At 34.7% G+C, this 22519-nt stretch overlaps 1 protein-coding gene across 1 annotated transcript in view; it reads right to left on the reverse strand.

The window, feature by feature from the left end:
- The window catches only part of MALRD1 (MAM and LDL receptor class A domain containing 1), a 236579-nt gene that overhangs the window by 74329 nt on the left and 139731 nt on the right, over positions 1-22519 (reverse strand). Inside the window, exons 28-31 of the mRNA XM_062500144.1 lie at positions 20656-20836; positions 7608-7736; positions 2810-2971; positions 298-455 (exon numbers count right to left, since the gene is read on the reverse strand). Coding sequence (XP_062356128.1) covers positions 298-455; positions 2810-2971; positions 7608-7736; positions 20656-20836 — 630 coding nt within the window. The remainder of the gene's footprint in view (positions 1-297; positions 456-2809; positions 2972-7607; positions 7737-20655; positions 20837-22519) is intronic.

A 22519-nucleotide genomic window follows, 5' to 3' on the forward strand; every position in this document is an offset into this window, starting at 1 on the left:
GCTAGAGTGAATTCTGCAGAGAACTGTGCTGGTGTTGGATAGGTTTTAGTGCACTAGTCAAATGTGCAGTGTTAATTCCTACATATGTAGTGAAAGGTCTTAGGCTGGAACTAAAGCTGAAGCAGAACTGTCACATGATCGTGTCAGCAGAAGATTTGTATATAGGTGTAACTGCAGTAAATTGTGATGAAGTATTGTTAACATAAATTCCTGAGATTTTGGAAATCCTAGACACAAAAATCCAAATAGTACTAAAGCAAGTATTATTATGCCATAATATGGTAGAAGGACTTTTACCTTTAAGATTCCTGTTTGCCTAGAAGCAAACATCCAGAACCAGAAGCGAACTCTACAGACCCCAGTACTAGCTGGGAAGAATTTGGTGGTAGTTATCCTTGCCCTGTTTCCTTCCTTCTGGGTGGAGGAGTTGACATACAAAAAACTCTGTCCTTTACCTTAAAAAAAAAAAAAAGATAAAAAACATTTAGAGTTCCTCAATACTATTTTATGCTTTAGTTTATAAGCATTTTTATAAACATAGATACTAGTGTTTTTTTTCCTTTTTACCAAATACATGTGTACCATACCATGGTTGTATGGAGATGTTCCTTGCTAATGCTTGGTGTATTCCACAGAATAGCTTGTGTTGAAAGGGCCCTTAAAAATTCTCTATTTCCAACCCCATGCCATGGGCAGGGATGCCATCCACTGTATCAGGCTTCTCTAAACACACCCAGCCTGGCCTTGAACACTTCCAAGTGCATCCAGAGCCTCCGCAAAATTTTTCTGGGCAAAGAATTTCTTTCTAATTTCCTCATTTCTAATCTAAGTCTCTCCTCTTTCGAAATAAAAAGATGTTCCTTGTCCTAGACGTCCCTTGTGCTAAACAGAATCATAGAACCACCTGACTTGGAAGAGACACACAGGGATCATCAAAGTCCAACTCCTGGGCCTGCACAGCACCAGCCCCAAGAGTCACACCATGTGCCTGAGAACATTGTCCAAATACTTCAGAAACTCTGTCAGGCTTGGTGCTGTGACCACTGCCCTGGGGAGCTGTTCCAGTGCCCAACCACCCTCTGGGTGAAGAGCCTTTTCCTAAAATCCAGTCTAAGCTTGATGGACTGATCGATATTTCTAAGTATTACAGGCTGTTGGCAATTCTGACAAGCAATTCCTCTGTAGCTAATGTGAATATATCTCGCCTGGATAATTTAAAAGTAAATTACAAATTCTCAATAATTTTGTAAACACTTTACTCTAATTTTGTTTTCCTTTAGCTTCAGTTTTTAGTAACTTTGTTGTTCTTGTAATTGCTGGGTAATTTCACAGAAACAAAGAACTAATTAAATGACAGAAACTGAAATAGAAAAACACACAAAATCTCTTTGAAAAGCCAGGGGCTAGTGGTTGTTTTGTTATCGCATTGCATCAAAGTAACAGCATGGAAGCAAGTCGAACTCCTTATTTGCAAGAAGCAGCTTGCCTGAAACAGCTGTGATAGTTTCTACCTCTACCTTGTCTGTTTTGTCCCTTTCCAAGAGGAATGCACGTCCAGATTTACAGCCTGCAACATAAACTAGTAGGAATGTCTGCAAAAACTCTGATTCGTGGTAGATAAGCACTTCCCTCATGATCGGGTGAGCAGTTCCTGCAGCAGGTGCAGAAAAAAGGAAAGGGGAGGATAAAGGAGTTGGACAGAAATGGCTACAGCCACCCCAGGAAAGATGTTTCTATTGATTTTGAAAATATAACACTAAAAAAAAATTTAAAAAGAGCCAAAACCTGGAGATTATGCTGCTCACAAATCCAAGAGAAAAACCACAGAAATTTTGATACTTCTAGATTGAATATTAATTATACTTTGCTAATTAGATGGAAATTAAGGTAGGGATTCCAACCATCAAGGCTTCTGGAAAGAAAGTTAACTACTTCTCAAATAGAGATTGGTACATTTGTGCTGGAAATTAATATCCCACCCAGATATACTGTATAATATAAAGAATTAATTATTTAATGTTTATGTAATACAATATATAATTATGCTTACTACATATCACAGATTACTGTAATTGACTATCAATATATTTAATTCTCCTGAAAATCAATAGGCTTTGTGGTAGCAGTTTGTCAGAATTATCTCTGGAAGAACTTCTATAATAACATATCTGGCAAGCCAATATCAAGGAGGTAAGTAAAATCAAGGTAGAGTGCCTTAAGCATTTCACACACACTTTGCTCCTAATCCCACATATGATTGCATACTTTTCTAAAATTCATTAGGATGGTATCACACTCCAGGAAAAATAGATTATTTAAAATATGGACAAGGAGAGGAATATTACTATAGCCAGTTATGATTTCAGAGAATTCATCTTTTAATGTCAGAAGATGACATTATGTACCTGAAATTTGTTATTAGAGTTGAATACAAAGCAATAGCATTATTTCATTTGTAAGAGACCTAAAATTATCATCAGGTCCAACTTCCTTATCAATTCAGGTCTTCCCAAGATAAAGCATGTTTGTTAAGGGCATTGTCCAAATGCTTCCTAGACACTGAAAGGCTGGGGACACTGGGCACCTCTAGGATGCCTGTTCCAGTGTTTGGCCTCCCTGTTGGTAAAGAAACGCTTCCTAATATCCATTCTGAACCTTTCCTGGCACAGTTTTGAACCATTCCCATGTACCAGCAGATCACACTGAGATAGGTTTATCTTGGCACCGATCTACATTTTTTGTAGTTTTCCTTTTCAAATTCAGTGAATATTTTATTTTCCAAGAAGTGACGTAGTACACATGGCAATACCTGGCGTGTGGTCAGTATGAGGACCTGTTTGCTCTGTGACAGCACTGTTGCTTATATTCCAGTCAAAATCATCAGTAGTGTCTTGTGTTAATCCACATACAGCTGTCCACTCTTGATCTTGTGTTTCAAAATTACAGCTTCCAGGAATACTTGTGTAGTAACCTGAAAATACAACAAAAAGTAAATTTTCATCCCACCTCTACATAAAGGTGCTGCAGTGTGCACAGTAAAAATGGAAATGGAAAAATTCTGTGTGGCTAACACTGTGATTCCCTGAATTCCATGCATGGACATAAATAATATGTGATAGTTAATGAGGAAAGGAAAAGCTCATTCTTCACTTTAAGAGTAGATATAAAATTTATTACAGATAAATGCCCATGACAAACCAATGACTTCACCAAATTTATATCTTACTTAAGGTAAATGGAAAGAATTATTTCCAATTAGCTGGAAAAACTGGACTGCCCTTCCACAGTGGCATTATTCATAAGCATATGTTGGCCTTGTGAATATTATGTCTGACAGCAGCTTTATGATGAGAGATATGTTCTAGTGTTTAGGACATTACTGACTAAATTCAGGAGATCTGAGTTAAACTGCCCATCTCTAACTCTGTCTCTGCTAATTCAGGTTACTTTGGAAAATTAATTAATCAACAAAATTTTATGAATGGTGTGGTATAGATGAATCAGATAGCACCACAATCCCTTCTGTTGGCTCCAATACATCATTTTCTTAGTTATAAAGCAGAGACAGCTACCTAATTGCTGAGTGTGAGTGTGGACAACATCTTTGGAGAAATGTTACAAATTATTAAACATCACAATCGGGCATGTGTTTTAAATACAGGACTGACTTTGTTCAGAATAGGTTTGAGAATTTAGATTATGTTCCTTGATCTAGAAATATTCTGCAATATTTAAATACAACTATGTATGTATGTATGTATTTATGTATTGTCTGGGTATAAAGGAAATAGATAAAAACCCAAATTTAATTACTTCCTAGTAATCTGTTTTATTTTTTTTTCCTATTTTCTACTTTGATGATAAAAGAAAAAAATGACACCATTCTTTATGAAAATGTCATTGTCATAAAACTTCTTATGACCAAGGTCTGCACACACACTATAGCCCTGTGGACTTTTGTTCTCTGTAAAAAAAAAGTGTCACCTTAGTTAAATGAATAAGTCAAATATCTTAGAAAATGTATAATTTTGATCCAATATAAGTTATTCACTGTACCAGAATCCTGTATGTTAGGGGGAGAATTTGTACTCTCCTGTAATGTACTTACTGTACTGCAAGGACTGAAGTGTCTCTCCTGAGTACAGACAGAGGGACCTGGGACAGTTCAGATTAGAGACGACAATGCTTAACTGGATTTTTTCAGTGCATATAGACACTTTCTGGGATGGTTTAAAAAAGAAAAGGACAGCAGTAGTTCTGTACCTCTGTACTTCAGAAGTACTTCTGTAAGTACTTCTTCTCAGTAGCACTCAGTGTCAGGGCAAAACACAACAGGCACAAATAGAGAAAGCAATTTTTAAGCCTAAAAAAAAAACATTTTTAACTGGCAAAACATTGATATAAGTTGCCCAGATAAATTTTGGAGTCTCCATTTATGAAGGTATTCACACCCTGGGTGGCAGAGCCCTGTGCAAACTATTGCAATGAATTCCTGTTTGAATGAAGAGTTTGTATTTGATGATGTCCAGAGGAGCCTTCACACCTCAACCCTTCTGTGATTCTGCTAGTGCTGGTCAAATGCAGTGAGCATCTGCACTGGCACTGTATTAAAAACATCATGCAAGCCTAATAAACAATAACAACCTCACACACAGGTAGAGCGAAGGGAACCCATTATTAAAAAAAAATAGATTTTCTTGGGCATCTCTAAAAAGATCGAAGTCCAAATCCATTTAGGATTACCACTAGTCATAATAGAATACCTGACTTCAGTTTTTTACCCTAATATATTAATAGTGCATTGAGAAGGCAATTATTAATAAATATTTATGAACAGTACTTACTGGGTTGACAAAGTTATGTGACCTATCTGCACCTGCTGGGTGGTTTATTTATGGGTAAGCATACCCTATATAAAAGCCAGCAGAAGAAGATTGCTCCATTTATTGGAAAAATTGCTTTTATTTCAGTAATTCAAGTACTCCTCTAGTTGTTATTAATCAAATCTGTGTGTAAAATTGGCTGCAATTCATGAAAATTGAAACTGCTTTCATGTGTGGTTTTTTCACCTCAGTCATTCCACAGCATACTGAAAGGGAATCAAAATTTTGCAAGATTGCCTGGCTGTACTGAATGAAACTGAATGAATAGAGTAAGTAATTTCCATGAGTTTATTAAAAAATTGTCCACCAACCTATGTGGATGCAGTTCATTTCATACAGGTTCTGTTGTAAATCCTGAATACAGGAATTGCAGCTGAATAGATTATGGTCCATTTACTTCTTTGGAGTTACACTTGTAGAAAACTGTAGTAGAATGTGAAATAAGCTCAGACCTTGAGCTCAGTGCAAAGAAGAAAACTGCAGGCAAATGTGGCCATAAGGACTTGTGATGGGACAGGTTAGGCTATGAAGGAACTTCTCTGTTCCTGTTATACTTTATTTTCTGATTAAGCAGTTCCTGTTGTGTCTTTTCATTTAAAAAAAATCAGGTTTCCATATATAGAAGGTATCATGTGCCCTTTAATGCTTATTCCCATCGGTAAGATATATACTCACGTGAAAAGTGTGTTTATCTAAATATAAGGCATCATTTGTTGAAACCAAAATTGAGCAGACAGGGAAATATTATACCTGAGGCTTATCTGAGTATTCTGAATGCCAGATTACTGCATCTCTGCCTTAGACTTCAGTAGAGACAGCAAGACTAAAGACTAATCAAAATATTTTGATGTATCTACAGCCTTTCCATCTACAATAAAGAGATATTTCAGTCTATTTTTTAAAGTGAATATCAGCAATTCTTTTTCTCCCCTTGGAAATGCTTTCCTTCGCTATAGCAAAAATACTGAGTTGCTTTACTGTGATTCAAGATAGTTTATGGCCTGAAATATTCCAATCTATTATCTGACTAAGAAAAGAGTCCTTCCAGAAAACACAGAACACCCTCCCCCAAGGAAGCCACTATATTCTCTAACAATATTTAGAGGAAAAACTCAAGTGTCTTCATAGTTTTCTGAATATCTTTACTGAACAGTTCACTTTGGGCAGTAATTCAAATTTAGTGTGTATCTGCTAGGTCTGGAAAATATTGCAACGATGAGTTTACAGAGTATTTTACTGCACTTTGCCTGACTCCTGAAAAAGTACTAATACTTTATACATGAAATACAGATTAGCTCTTTAAAATGTATCCTGGTGTCTACTTTTAAAAACCTATTATTTTTAAGTTATTATTCAATGTAAATTCATTTCCATGAATATGATACATAAAGTTCACTGCAACACAAAGTACTACAAGAGGTAGAGATCGGAAACAGTGACACAATCTTTAGCTTTTATACTTCAGAACTGCTGTTGACTTTTGTGAAAGGGAGAAACTCCAAGTTAAATCTCCTATAGTGACATCTAAGCATCTTTTTTTAGCAAGTTTGTGAGTCTGCAGCCTGTGAAAAACATTATAATGTGCATAATCCAATAAAGGGTCATTACTTTTGTAATCCTGTTCAGTCAAGCATGTAGCAACCCCATGCAAGAAAAAAGACCCTTGATTTTCAGGGGATCACAAAATAATGGCTTATTTCAATGAAGTACTTTTACTTCCACAAAGGATGAACATTGAATTTATGTGTGGATTCATTTACTCCACCTATCAAGTTTACTATTGAACATACCTGTGTTAAGGGAGAATTTGACCCTCCAGCTCAAAGATTAACAATTAGACTGATTACTGAGCTGCATACATGGACCACCTAATCCCCCTACTCCAAATGTCCAGTCCAGACCGTAATTGTAAATAAACAAAGATATGGAGCAGGAGCAAAGGCACAATGTTTAACTGCTTCTGAATTTCAGGCCTGAATTGGAAACCCCATTAACTTGATCCAGATTTTTAAACGGAGCTGTGTCCTGCCATCTCAATCAGCTTCTGCAAAGAATGCCTTCAGACAAACTGTGTCTCAGTATTCATTAGGCAAAGACAAACAGAAACAATTTTTTTCCATCTGTTCTGTGATAGAGAAATGGCAGTAAGTTATTTTCATAGCTCTGAGGTAGAAGCAAGAACAAATAAAAACTGAAAACTTGTGAAACTGTACTCACACTACTCAGATCACAAAGGTAGAACTCATTTGAAAAGGAAAGACAAGCTTATTTATAAATATTCACCTCTTAATGGCAGAATCACCCCTAAATGTTACTGCGCATAAGTTTGCTTGCCTAGATTTTTCCTTTCAAAAACTTTTAACATTAATAAGCAAGCTTACATTTTTTTCTCAGAGTTAAGTTTTTTATTGTAACTCACTGATTTAATTCCTCAAGTATGTTTTTAATCCTTAAACTGGTTTTGGCCTTGGTATTGGGGTTTCTTTTCAGTATTTAACCTTTGGTTTTATTTAGTTATACTTCTGCAACTAAACCACATGAGTATTTTGCAGCAAATATCTCTGAGGATGTGAAAATGTCAGACCTTTCGAGCTGGGGAGAAGGCAACCTGCTCGTGAACATCTTCTGAGGAAATCATTTTTATGAATTTACCTAAGCCATGCTACAGAATTTAAAATTATAATTTTAATTGAAGATTAGATTAACACATAAAGAGATACTTACTGCAGTCAGCTTCATCTGATAGGTCTTCACAATCTGGTTTATAGTCACAGATGAACTGAGACTCTATGCAACTCTTATTCCCACACACAAAATCAGTGAGGGCAGGGCATTCCCTGGGATTCTCTCCAACTGAAACCAACAGGACATTTAAATCAATTTTGCAATTAAGTCAAAGGATACTCTTTTTAATTTGTTAACTATTATACATCATGGCTTTAGGGTTTTACTGCTTCCAACAGATGTTATTTGTTCTCGCTCTTTTAATGTTTTATTATATATTTCTAGACTACTGTATTTGCCTTGCCCAAAGCTTCAAAGGTAGGATGTTTTGACTGGAAGAAAATTCAATTCACCATCAACATAACTGTTTCCCTGGTATATTTGTTGTGGAGATTCTATAAAAAGGGTTCTGTGAGCTGTTGAAAAGTAGATAGGCAAAAGACTTTATTCTAATCATAATTATATTTTTTTAAAAATAAATAACTTTCTCAGTTTTAAACTCAGAAAAATCACTGTTACAAATGTTTGCACAATAAACTTTTACAGCCTTTATAAAAAGACATTTAACCTTTCTTTGAAGAGTTTAGACAAATTGCTGCTCTGATTGTGTGAACTGCTGAGAAATTTCTCTTATGGTATTTAATATTCAAATCTGTTTTACAACAATTTGTGTTCATCTCTGATGGTGAGTGAAAATAATCTCATAAAATGAAAGTAATTTAGTAACTTGCAAATAAAACACTGAGTTCAAATCCAGAGTGCTGAGATTCAGCCATCCCTGGACTGTAACACTATAAAGGAACTTATGTTAGTTATTTCTTAGTTCAGTGCACTGTGTGCAAAATTTCAGACAACAGTAATTGAAACACTTCTGATAACACCAAATGCAACACTTCAAAAGCACTCTGATAACCTTAGATTGCCTTTCAATCTAGAGCTTCAAGTTCTGCAAAAAGACATTTAGGATAATTTATTCTGACTATATTCATTGCAGTGTGTTTCATTTTTTCCTTTAACCATGACCAAAATGTGGCATATTGTTAAACACAATCTGATCAGAACACCATGATATTTACCTTTTTGCAAGCCCATATTTCCAGAGGAGTTGTTATTGTTGTCAGGGTATTAATCTCCTCAAATAATGGTACTTACTGAATTTTACAGACTGAGGAACTGCTTCTCATTGAAAAAGCTTTTGGTTTAGTTTCAACATTTACTCAAAGTAATATTAAATTATTAAATATTAAGAGTGACAATACAGCATTAAAATGTAATCCATATATTAAAAATAGAGAGTACAAAAAAGAAGAAAAATCCCTGTTAACACTAGTTACTTACAGAACCTCAACACTTAAATTTTCAGCTTTGAAATATATAAGCCCCTGTGCACTGGCACACACACACACACACACAAAAGATTTTCAAATTGATATCTGTCTCATTATTTTGTTTTTTTAAATTTTCACTGTCAGTTTAATTTGATTAGTGTCAGGGGATCCACACGACAAAGAAATTGTCATGGATGCCTTAAATTAATGAAAAGCTATGGTTGCTTTTTACAGACAATCCATGTGTCAGAGAGTCATTAGCAGAGGAGCAGACTCCTGAGGAAAAAAAACCTGATGGAGGCATTTGTGATGGTTAAGGCAGTTTTCACACCTCTCCAAAATGATGTGATAAAACCTGATTGAAGATACCAGCAAAATTTCATTAGTATGTCTCATCCTAAATTCTGGAAAGCCACATAATAGTTGAGGTTGGCAGAGACCTCTCAAGACCTCCCTAGTCCAACCCACTGCTCAGCCTCCTCTAGTATGGCAGGTTGTGTAGGACCATGTCCAGCTGGGTTTTGGATAATATCAAGGAATGGAGACTCAACAACCTCTTTGGACAACCACTTGCGTTGGGTGACCCTCAGAGTAACGTGGTTTATTCATTCACATGAAATTCCCTGGTTTTTGAATTTGTGCCCATTGGTAGGCACTTTTGAGAAGAGTCTAAACCCCTTATCTCCACTCCCTCCTCTGCACTGGAAATGATGCACTGAAAAATTAAACTACTTCCTTAAGTCATTCAATGGTTTAAATAATGGCAGAAATTAGGTAATTGCAGATCCATTAGCATAAGATAATTTTCACTGCATATGAAAGGCTACATTATCACCACAGAGGGGAGTGACTTTTGAAAATCCATGGCTTTGTGACTGATCAGATTCTACATCATTACCTACATTAGCAACGTTACAGAGCAACATTATTATGTTATGTTATGTTACATTGTTATGTTATTCCATCTTTTATATTTAGCACTTAATTACAGTTGTTCTTTTTTTTAAACAAGCAACTTAATAGTACTTCAAACATACCATAAACCACAATTTAATAATTTTATTAATCTCTTTGGTTATCATAAAGTAAAACGTGATTCCAACACAGACATAATGAATTTTTTTTATCTTAACAGGTGTGAATGTCACAAACACAAATTTACATGTCTATGAATTTTACCCTTTTGGACTAAGACCTTGTTTATATGCAATTTTTAGGGATAGCAGGCTACATTTATGGTAACGATGGATTTTCTGTTATAGTCTTTGGCAGAGAGAAATAAAATCCCTCTTTAAATCAACATACTGGGATTAGCATTGCACAGTGCAACAAAATATTCAACTCCATTCAGAATTACGGAATAAAAAATCAACTTTCCGCAGTACATTCATTCTGGCCAAAACTCCTACACCAGCTAAGAATTAAATCAAAACAAGAAATACAGTGCAACTTAACCATAAGATGCAACTTTAGCGTCAGCAAACCCAAAGCCAAAGACAAGTTCACACAAAAGTTGCAGCTTAGAAGTTTCATTTTTATCAGATATTTTTCAAATATAATATAAAAAAATCCATTTCATCAGAAAAAAATACACTGAAGAACATATGGGAAAACATTTTAGAAACTACTTTAACCAAAGAAAAAGAGAGGACATTTAAAATATTATTTTGCCCATTTTTAATTTTTGCCCTCAAAATTACAGGGTTGCCAAAATCTGAGTTTGTGTCTATCAGTACTGAATTTGGAGAACAGCTATCTAACATCACTCCAGAAAGCTTTAGTATAAAGCAAAACAATGTCTCCTAATTAACAGCTTTATTTTTAAGATGATATTTCAGATAAAATGAGAATTTTTCATTAAGTCCTCTTTCTTAGTGCATGTTGGTTTTGTTGGAACTGCATTTAAAAATACATAGCTTTTTGTCTAATTATATTCCTCATCTGTACTTTGATGATGAGTAAGTAGAATGATAACATGTATTGGATGATGGCTGATTATATATAGCATGTAATATAATATTTTTCCCAATAATAAAGCTCACAACATTCCATGAAAATCCAAACATACAGAAAAACTATTTCTAAGCAGATAAAAACATGAAAAAATATTGAAAATTTTGTTTCTTGCCTCTTCCTTCTCTTAAGAGCTCAATAAAACTATGAGGAAAAAAACCTTCTAAATATGAATACAAGCCAAACAAATTAAGACAAAGACTATGATGAGAAAAGGTTATTGGTTGTACTTTCCTTATGATAACTCTGAAATTATCTTTGAGCAGCTACAATATTAAAATGGAAGAATGAACTACAGCAAGCAAAAGAATGAGCTGATGCCATGTATGGAAATATCAGAGGTGCAAAAGAGTGAAATATCCACAAATGTGTATTTTTCACAAAATGAGAATAAGAGGAATTGCAGGAAGTTGAAATGTTTTTGACATGTACTAACCTAATTTCTGAATATGCTATGAAAAATCTGCAGGGAGGTACGAGTCTCAAAATAAAAAGAAAATATTTAATTGTAATTTAAGAAAACCAGAAAGTATCCTGGACTTGATGAAAAGGCTGTAAATGTTGTTGTTTGACCTGACCTTCTTCCAAATCTTTGGTTTAACCCCTAAACTGAACAACTAAAAGCTTATTCAGCTCTAGACATAAATTTTACAAAATGAAAAATATCCTTGCAGATATGGAGTGTTAGATCAGAGCTACAGTAACAGGTGTTAGGAAGTAGGAATCCTTTGGTTTTGGTTTTTGAATGACAACAGAAGTCCAAATAAACTTATTGATTTCCAACACTCTCAGACATTTCTTGGGCTAGTTACTTTTGTTTTGTATTATGTTTTGATCTTTCTTCTCCACCAGTTACTCAGTCCAAAAATCTGCGGGAATCTGAATACTATATAAGCTATGTTGCAGGTCAAAAAGACCAGAATCCATTCCTTTCCCAGGAAAAAAAAAAAAAACAAAAAAAAAAAAACCAAAACAAACAAACCCGCCAAAAGAACATAATATGCAGCAAAAAAATCACCCCAAACTACAATAAAATAATACAAAATATAAAACACAAGCACAGATAAGAATTGAATAGCTTATGATAAGAGCCAACTTTTAGATCAGTACAGAAATAACTAGATTAACAAGAATCAGTGGAGTAATTAAACCATTTATGTTCTCATAGGTCAAAGTTATTTGACAGCAGCACATATACCCTTATAAATCACTTTTTTTCCTTACACTAAATACTTGTGGATTCGATTTTTTATAAATTAAAAAACCCACAAAAACTAAAACCAAACTATTGCAATGATATGGAAAAAATTGTAATGTTTTATTGTGCCAAATAATTTGGTTTTATCTTCAGAACTGCAGCTTTTCCAAAAACCCAGGACACCACAAGAAACTAGCACAAGACAAGATGAAGTAGTAGCTAATGACTGCATGTTATGCAAATCCCTTCACCAGATGAAATGGCAGTACTTGAGAAGGAAAAAGCATGTACAGGATATTATTTTTCAGTTAACTACAATTTTGTATTGATGCAACAAAGAGCCATATAATCTTCTAAGTAGTTTCTAAGAGGCCAATAGAGCTGGCTTGGCTTCTGGATCACTAAACCCTACAAAATAAGCATATTAATGATGGTTGCCACAGAACTTACATTTACATGCTTTGTAAATACTTTCTATATATAATATAGATAATATATATATTATTTATATCTATATATAATATATAGATATAAAATGCTTTCTCAATGCTTTGCTTTGCTTTCTATATACATTGCTCTGGACATTGCAATACTCAGAATTCCAGCAAAGATCTTCCCTAGTGAGGATACCTGTGTGTGCTTGTATACACATGGAGAGCATGCAAGACACAGGTGCACATCATGTGTACCACAAATAAATTGTGACTCTGTGGTGGATGCAGAACAAACTGCAGCTGTATTTACTTTATAGCCATCTCCAAGATATGTTCTCTGTGGAAGACTAACCCATATGATGAACACAGAATTTATAGACATTACAAGATTCACTTGGATTAACTGAGGCACTTTTTCCCAGTTACCAGGAAAGGCCTGACTGTGAAAGAACTCACAAAACCATTCTTCTTTCCATTAAGTTTGCAACTAGAGGACAGCAACAGGTCAATGACTATTTCTCTGACTGAGTACAAGAGCTTACTTGTACCAATGCTTTGTAAGATGCAAATATTCCTTTGATATCCATTATATCTAAAATCACAGAAAGAACCAGAGGTTGAATATCAGTTTTATAGGCCATAGATCTTTATTGTTTGAAAAAAATGGATAAGGTAAAACATATTTACTAGGTAGCACTAAATATAGATTTGGTGACACTGAGTAAATCTTTAAAATTCTTATCATGAAAGAAGTGATTGATCACACAGGAGGAGATGCTCTAGTGTTACAACACTGAAGACATAGGTTGTCAGAAGTTCTGTTTGGCCAATGCTTTGTGCTTTTGAAAGGCACAGGATAAATCTCAAATTACTATGGTTCCTAAAAGCTGCACTGAATAAGACCTTGAGCTGTTTTGGAAAGCAGGGTGTACCTCAAGTTCAAGTGCACTGAGCTGCTGTTTAGCAAAAGTCTCATTTCTGATCTCCAAGAGAAACACATGCACTCAATCGTACACCACCACCACCACCATGTCAGCAGTATGAAATGAAACATAAGATAAAATGTATATTCAATTGAAATGAGCCTTTTTTTCCCACTATTTGCTTTTTTAGAAATTATGATCCTCCCTGAGTTGAAATGTTTCAAATTAAAGTTGAAAATTCACCTCCTTCTATTTTTTGTTGTTTAAATTGTGTTTTTTAGTGGGAGTACTTAAACCACTTCTGTCTCTTCTTTGACGACATTTGAGAAATAGGAATAATCAAAGACATAAAAAATAAAAATAAAGTTTCTTGTTGAAAATATTATTCAATTAAAGGAAATTTAACTTACAAGTTTCACCATTAGCTTAAATTGGAATGTATGAAATATATACTCCCAGAAGGTTTCATTACTCAAATGTACTCTGAGATTAAGGAATTATGAAACACAATTTTCATCAAGTTTTTCATTTGTTTACCTCAATTGCTCAGTACTCTTTTCTGCATGACTTTTTATAGAACATTAGAATTCTATTAGCAAACTCATCAATAATGCTTCTCCCCATGGATGACCTCAGAAATCTATTGCAAGGAAAACTAGATGAAAAGTTTCTGCTTAAGCAAGCTGGATATCATTTCGAATAAGGTTCTTTTATAATTTTAAAACTATAGAGAAGTCTGCTAATGACATATATCACTCAAAAGGCCAGATTTAATTCAAAGATTTACATAAGCAGAAACAGAAATCCTAGTTTACAGATGTGTTAATGACTTCTGAACAATGCAGTAAAACCGAGACAATTCTGTGGTTTTCAAGCTGGTGCCATATTTTCCTTTATTCCATTTTATTTTTTTTTTCAAAAAAGGTTGTCAAATGAAATTCTTTCCCTGAATCCAGTCTGTATCATGTTTGCCCCTTTTGTAAAAATTAATTTATATTTTTCAAATATTTTTAGAGAGTCTTAATATTCAATGCAGTTTAAGCATTTCTGCATAACAGGACTTGTGCAGGATTTCATGTCTTCTCCCAGTGTAACTGGCAGCCCTGGCAAGTTGGGTTGAGGGAGCCTGAATTTCCTCCACATCTTTCCTTAGTACGCTGCCTTCCTCGCTGAGTCCTTCCTATAAGGGCATATAGAAGGGACATCCTCTGAAGGGCATCTGTGACTGATCTTCACATTGCTAAAAGGGAGATTATTTCTTGTCTAGAATCAAATTGTGCATATCTGTACCCTCTGCTCAGTGTAATGACATCTGAGTTCAGGAAAATTTTCCCTCAAATGATCAAGTATGTTCATGTTAACGAATGCTACACTAAGCCAAATTAAGTAAAAGCTACTAAAATTTCTAGACTTCTCAAAATCAGTTTTCTTTTTCTGTAATGAAAAAGATTCAATATGTAGCAGAAAATTTGAAATCAACAGCTCACAGTGAAATCAAAGAATAATTTCCTTGTAAAAGAAAATCCAAATATTACCCTGACAATTAAGAAGTTTATCATTGATTTCAGCACATTTACTGAGAAGATTAAGTGATGTGATTCCAGTGCCCCATGCTAGAATACCCTGACATTGATCTATTTATAAAAACAAATGAAAGACATAATAAATAATTAAAATATTTGAAGAGGGAAAAAAAAAAAAGAAAATTAAAAAAACTGGGCATACATTCTGTCTGAACATCAGTGAATATCCTGAGTGACTAATTTAGGTCTGGCAGCTTTCTCTGTCTGAATTCCCTTCCCTCTCACTTCTGGGCCAGATTTTTACGGAATACTTCCATTATCAGAATTTGAACTTCTCTCAAGTGTTTGAGAAGGAACTAAATTCTCCACTAAACATAAAGATGCGCATGATACATAGCTGAAGATTCAAAGGAAACACTGGCTTGTTTTAAAAATAAAAAAGCTGGCCTACATACACAAACCAAAGGATGTTTTAGTTATTGTCTCTCTGATCTCCAAAGCTAGGATGGAATTCTAATGAGAAAGGATTTTTCTTCTGAGACTTTCAAAGCTTCTTGTTTATGAGAGCATGGGAGTAAAGTTGTTCAAAGGATTTCAGTACCTTCACCTATGGTCTTTGCCATATACAGTAGGCGAGGAGGAATACAAAGATATGAGGAGAAAGGGAAAGAAAAGTTTACTGAGAGGCAAGCAAGCGTTATTCTATATTAAGGAAAATTTCTGTTCTGTTCAATCTGGTGAAGCATTTCCTATTAATAGATTGTGGAATTTTTACTTTTACTTCTTTTAAAAACTACATATAACTGTAACATTAGAAGAAAAGGTTGTGGAGTGTGATTCCAAGCAGTCAGCTAACAAAGGTTGCTGGAGTCGACACAATGGTTCTATCTTATTCCTGGATTTCTATGGCACTGAATTCCCAGACTATGAAAAATTACATAAATCAACTAAATATCGAAATGTTCTAGAAATTTCTGTCAAATTTTAATTCTCAAATTTTATGATTCTCTTATTTTCATCTATCTTCACTTGTTAGTTTTTCAGGTGGTCGCCTGGGAGCCAAAATCAGTATGCATGATGTGGCTGAGTCATGTACATGTCCATACTTATACTTGCTGTTGTGCATCTGAGAGCACAAAATTCCTTTTCTTTAAAATTACAGATGCACAAAAATAAGACTTCTGCGAACAGCATGCCTAAGAAATCATACTCTTGATTCACTATTCCATGACAGTGAGCCACCAGCTGGGAAAGCGGATCAATAATGCTTGAAGTGCTCCTTAGTGATAGCAGAACCCATCATCATGAAGTTAAATGTCATAAATGTAAAAAATTAATTTATCATTAGGGATTATTCTGCATGACCCCCATAGATACTTTACCTTTTTATTAAGGCAAAAATTGAGAACTTTTTTTTTCCCAGCCTGTAAATAACCTCATGCATGGTCAAAGTCAATTATTAAAAAGCACAAGAAAGAATGACAGCAAACTCAATTCAGGTCACATAGTCTCAATAAAGTTGTATAAAGAATTATTGTACAAGAAGGTGACAAAACTATCAATACATCAGTTAATTTAAGAACGATTTTGTTCTAGCTGTAATGTAGCTTCAAATTTTTCGTATGTCTAAATTTAGCCTGTAAAATATCATGTATCAGATTTGAAATTTAACCTATTTTTGTTACCAGAACATTGCTTACCCTCTCAAAACCAACAGATAAGACTATTTTATATCTCAGTTTTTTTCTATCTTTGACATAATTTCCTAGAGCTCATATTACCAATAAACCCACAGTTTCTTTTTGCCCTTCACTTCCATAGAAATTAGTGAGACCTAAGGAAAATGAGCCTTGAAGGTCTCAGAAGCTCAGATCATAATCAAGTCTTTTGTAGTATTCTACTGTTATAGAAGCTGTTGACAAAATAATTTTTAAAAGGAAATACTGAAAAGATTCTCTGTAATCAGTTTAAATTCCTCATATAAAATGACCTATGTAAATCACAGCTATGTAAGCGAGGAGCAAAGAATCTACCTCAGTGCAGATACTCTTAAGATGGATGCATACAGCTTATAACACATTGTAGGAAGCAAGCTGAAGAAAAACACATGTAAAATAAAATAAGTATTTAGATATATTAAACAATGATATAACCATTGCATATTACCATACTGCAAAAAACAAATCCAACATTCACACGAAAAAATATCACATGGGCTGTCTTCTCTCTTCCCTGTTCACTGTCTCAACTTGAGCACATAATTTCTGCAAAGAGGCAATTATTTTATTGTGCTGACTGTAAGCCATGTTCCAGGAGTACCATTCAGTGGCTTTCAAAAGGACAGTATGTGAGGAACTACCCCAAAATATTTGCATGCTCCAGAATTGCTCTTACATTAGTTTTCACCTCTAAATGCTCTCTGCTGAGAAGCAGCTAAATATTCAATTTTTTTCCCCATGAAATTTATTGCATTCTCATTTCAACTCCATTCTGTTTATTTTAAACCTGTTTTCAAGTTTTATTTTCAATCTCCTGTTTTTTTCTGCACATGTTATATTCCACTGTTTACATCCAGAATACCTATAATATTTAAGATTTTAGTTTAACAAAATAAGACCAAGTAGAAAATAGAAATGCAGCTTCAGTCGTCCTAGAGGACCTCTGTCACACATCTAGCCCAGCAATTCCACAGCTACAAACACAGTACACGAGTAAGTGCTGTAAATCAAGTAATTTTGTTGATCAGAAGCCCCTGCTCCCCATCTGCTTTGTATGCTGCTCTTCTTTTTGAGTTTGGCCACAGTAAGATTGTGTTTGCTGACTTTTAGCTTTGTTTCAACAGACACAATAAAACTGTGAACTCTGTGCAGCAAAAAATACAGTCTGTACAGACATGGTTTCTCTATCCTGAATGCCCCAGGCTTGGGTCAGGTGGGAAATGTTATTTTTGAGAAACTGGCAAAACGTATTTTGCTTGTTTGTTCTACAAAGGTAAAGAATCAATAACAACAAGAAGGAGAAAGGTCAGACCAGGCCCCTTTGTGTCATCATGCCAACAGGAAGGTCAGCATACCAGAAGTTTTGAGAATATTAAGCAAGCAGGCGTCAGCTTGTAGAATAGAAGGCAAAAAATCATATAAAGAATGCAGAGCTGAAGGGAAATGCGCTAAATGATTCCCTCTTAACATTGGTTTGAGGCTAAGTACCTTCATACAGATAAAATCAGGGGTTAGAGGTAGGGTGAGATGTGATGGGGTGTGAGTTGGTTTTTTTGGGTTTTGTTTCTTTGTCCTGCTTCTTTTACAGACATACATTTTCACAGATGCACACAGTTAACAGCTGAAAAATGAACAAGTGATAGGCCTCTCATGCAGCTGGAAAGCAAAGGCATTAGCACAAACACATTCCCATAGGATACATACACCTAAACTTTAATGATAACCCTGCTGCACCTAGCATACAGTACCAGAGATGCTGTAAGGAAATCATTCCTGAGTGTATAAAGACTGTGCCCTATTAGAATGCAAAAGCAATGACCATGCAAGTGACAACTCTATAAAGGATCAGCATCTCGGGTCTCCAACTCTCCTAAATCAACCTTAAAACAATTGTATTGTATATTGAGCTTCAATTGTACACATCAAACTTCCATGAGAAAAGCCTTCTCTGAATCATTCATCTTCATACACCATAATTTTCTGCAAAATACACAGGAATATGACTATGTTAAAGCTTTATGTGAAAGTAGTTGGAGTACTTGGTGCAACTGCTTTCCCAGCAGAGCTTCTTCCTGAAGCAGTGCTGTAAAACAAATAGTTGCTTTAAAGTAATAAAACAAGTTACTTTCTGAACTGTTTCACTGCAAAGGTATTTTCATGCAATACCTGTTATAAAACATTGTTAACATTCAGATTTGTAGGGTCATAGACTAAAACCGATGTAAATTTCAGCAATCTTAGAGACTGAGCAATCCTCAGAGACTGAGGATCCTTCGTCTGACAACTTTCCAAATATTTATTGAAACAAATTCCTTCCTTGCAATGACAGATCTTGAATATTTCCAGTTATATAATGTAATTTTGCAGGTTATTATATAATATGTGGACTTAAGAATAAGAAGAAATATCTTACACTATATTAAGATATGTTGATACCATCTTTATGAACTTAATAGAACTACTACTCCTTCTTCCTTAAAAAAATAAGCTTTACTGTTTTTATTTGTTGAATATCTTCATGAATATGACTGTGAAATGCAGTCTTATTTGTTGTAGCCGCAAAACAGAACAGAATCCCAGAAATGAGGTTTAAACAGACCCCGCTGCTATGAATTTATACATGTGGACACAACTGGCAACAAATTGCAAGAGAGACCAGCATCCCCTTTGTTATCCAAGATGACATATATTGACTTACCATCTCCTACCAGAGCATCCTTACCTATCTACCTTTGTTTCTTGGAGAACAATCACACGCACAGCAATGGGGGACAGTGAAACACTTCAGAAAAAGACAAGGGGCTCACTAATGCTCACATGTTTCATAGAGCTTTTAAGAGTAAATCTGCCTTAGAGTTTTATTAAAGTGCGGTTCTGAAGAAGCTCCCAGGTTGTATCAAGTTTCCATCCTTTGAATTATACAACAATTTCTGAATACAAACCCTTCATTTTTAAGATGAAACTAGACCAAGAGATGTTCTTCAGAAGTTCTTTTTTCATACTTCAGTTGATGACGGGCATTCAGTCTATGGCAGGAGATTAAAGTTTGCTCAAACAACTACCACAAAGCTCATAGAGTTTTGCTATGTGGCATCAGCAGTGATCACCTCATTTAACAAAATCACTTATGTTGTGCTACACTGTTTCCTACAAGATAGAAAGACTATGTAGTTTCCTGAGAGAAGCCACGATCTACCTACTCAGTATTTATCTTCTTGGGTTTAGAGATTTCTTTTGTTGCTGTTTGTTTGGTGGTTGGTGTGGTTTTTTGTGGTTTTTTGGTTGTTGTTTTTGTTGTTGTTGTAGTAGTTGTTGCTGTTGCTCTTGCAGCTTTTAATAAGGGGAAAATTTATTCTTTTTTTAGTCTATATCCACAGGGATATGAATTAAATATTCTGTGAAGGAGTCAAAAGTTTTATTTTGCTGACCTTAACACTTCAACTGAACTACGAAAAAGAATACTGAAAAAGGTTCATTTGTAGTCTCCACTCCACTTATTTTTATAGCAAGAGGTATAATGTGTTTTATAATAAAACACAGAGGCCACATGTTTTATATAACATAATGTGACACAATTTACACAAAATGGTTACATACAACATCACAGACTCAAAAACTTACCAATGGATTAAAGAAGGAAAGTTCTTATTCAAAACAAAATAAATAAAGGAAACAAAATCTCAGTCTTGGATTTCTCTGCCATAATTTAGTGTAAGAACACCACAGAAATGTATGTGCAGAAAAGAGTATTAAAGCTATAAGAGCAGAAACAATTTATTCATAACTGCTTTTATGAGCAGTGAAATTATGATGAAAACAGTATAATTATGAAGAATTTAAAAACAAACAAGAACTTCCTACATCTCGTGTAGGAAGTAGCGCCCCTCTAGAAACTTTCCTCTTGCACTTACTTGTGGAGCAGTTGTGGAACTCTATGTCATCTATTGCTGCTCCTCCTCCCAGGTCTCTGCTATGAATGCCTTCAAAAATTATTTCAAAATTCCTAAGCTTCCCCAAGTGTATCTTGACTTCATTCCACTTATCACCACGAGTTCCTGATTCACTCCATATTTTCACAATCCCACCAGCAGTCTGAAATTTGAATAAATTATATATAGTAAGATACATGCAAGTATGGATTATCAAACACAAGTTTTGGGCTAAAAAAACCCAAACCAAACAAAACAGAGGGAAGACTTGAAGACACACGTGCAGTTGTGTGAAGAATTGGCAAACAGATCCTTTGCTAGGATAATGGGAAAGGTAGTGAAATTACTTGAGTACTGTGCAAATAACAACCATCAATAACAGATAAAGTCTCACTAGAGAAATTGTGTGTGATTGAACTGCAAAACCATCCATTTTGTTAGAGTTATATTTAACTTTATACAAAACTCTTCTTTGTCTTTAGAATATATTACTGGATGCAAGGCTAGCTACCCTACCGTTTAAAATTGCATCCATCTATCTTTAAAATTAGTGACAATGGTGATAAAGAGGAGGTAAAACTAACAAATACATGAAAACCATAGATTTAGTATAGCTTATTTGAAGGTAAATAACAATACTGACTTACAAATACACTAATATATTTTAAAGATTTTAGACCTCTTATGATACTACCAATTTGGCAAATCAGCAGCAAACAACATGCTTCATTTAATAATAGCAGTGTTGGAATGCAGATGCACCAATTTTCCTTGCTATGAGGGGATGGCACATATATACAATGACATCAAAAGGAAGTATTCACAGTTTTGTATATGTCTAAATCTGTTTTTCTTTGTGGCTGTTTGACTAAGCATCCAAACTGTAAATAAGAATATTTTCCTGCTCTTTTCTTAGCAAAAGCTGTTAGTACTCCAGCTGGGGTTAAGAAAAACACTGTGAGATGTATCAAGCAGCTAAATATAATGCATAACAAAGGTTCTGAGACTGTAGTGCATGAACAAGCAAAATCTAAGGAAAATAGAGACAGCAGTAAAATAGGCAGGGAAGGAAATTAATTACATTTCTTTATCCATGATGAACCTGTTAGATCAGATTTATGCTAATAGGAATGTCTTATGCATATTTATGATGAGAAAATGAATCTTGGTGCTTTAGATATGGTATTCTGAATAAAAAAGTGCAGACAAGCATTCACACAAATATTACATTAGTTGTTTGTGAATCAGGAAACACACAGAATTGGTGATATATTTTACAAGGAGGTCCTCAGACCTAACAAAGCATAGAGACCCTTGAAGTGTGGCTTGGCAAGGGTGTTCTGGAAAATCATAATGAACAGTAAAGGAATTTTTGAAAATGATGGCAACTTTAAAATGATAAATAAGAAAAAAAAAACAGGTATGGATTTCCATAACTTTGTGTAAAGTCATAGATATCCAGCTGAATAACTTTATTTCTGCACATAAGTAAAGATGTTAGAACAGTGGTGATAGCAGCCCTTTTTAAGTCATGATGTTTGAGCACACAAGCACCTACAGATGCAAGTTTAGGCATTGCTTCTTCAGTTATGTCTCATTTATTTAAAGCCAATGACACAGTCCATTAAAGTGAAAATAATATAACAGGACCTTAGAAGTGCTTTGCACCACTAATTCCAGAGTTGATGACAACCAGTTATGATATTCTTAATTAATTTCTCCCAGTGAGGCTCCTAACTCTATGTACCATCACATCAGCAGTCCATTCTTTTAACAGAGTCACAGCACCAAAGATCATCTCAAGCTGATGGGGACCCATGATGATTTTCGAATCAACTCTTTGTCC

The sequence above is a fragment of the Cinclus cinclus genome, chromosome 1 (genome assembly GCF_963662255.1).
Source record: "Cinclus cinclus chromosome 1, bCinCin1.1, whole genome shotgun sequence".
Taxonomy (NCBI): domain Eukaryota; kingdom Metazoa; phylum Chordata; class Aves; order Passeriformes; family Cinclidae; genus Cinclus; species Cinclus cinclus.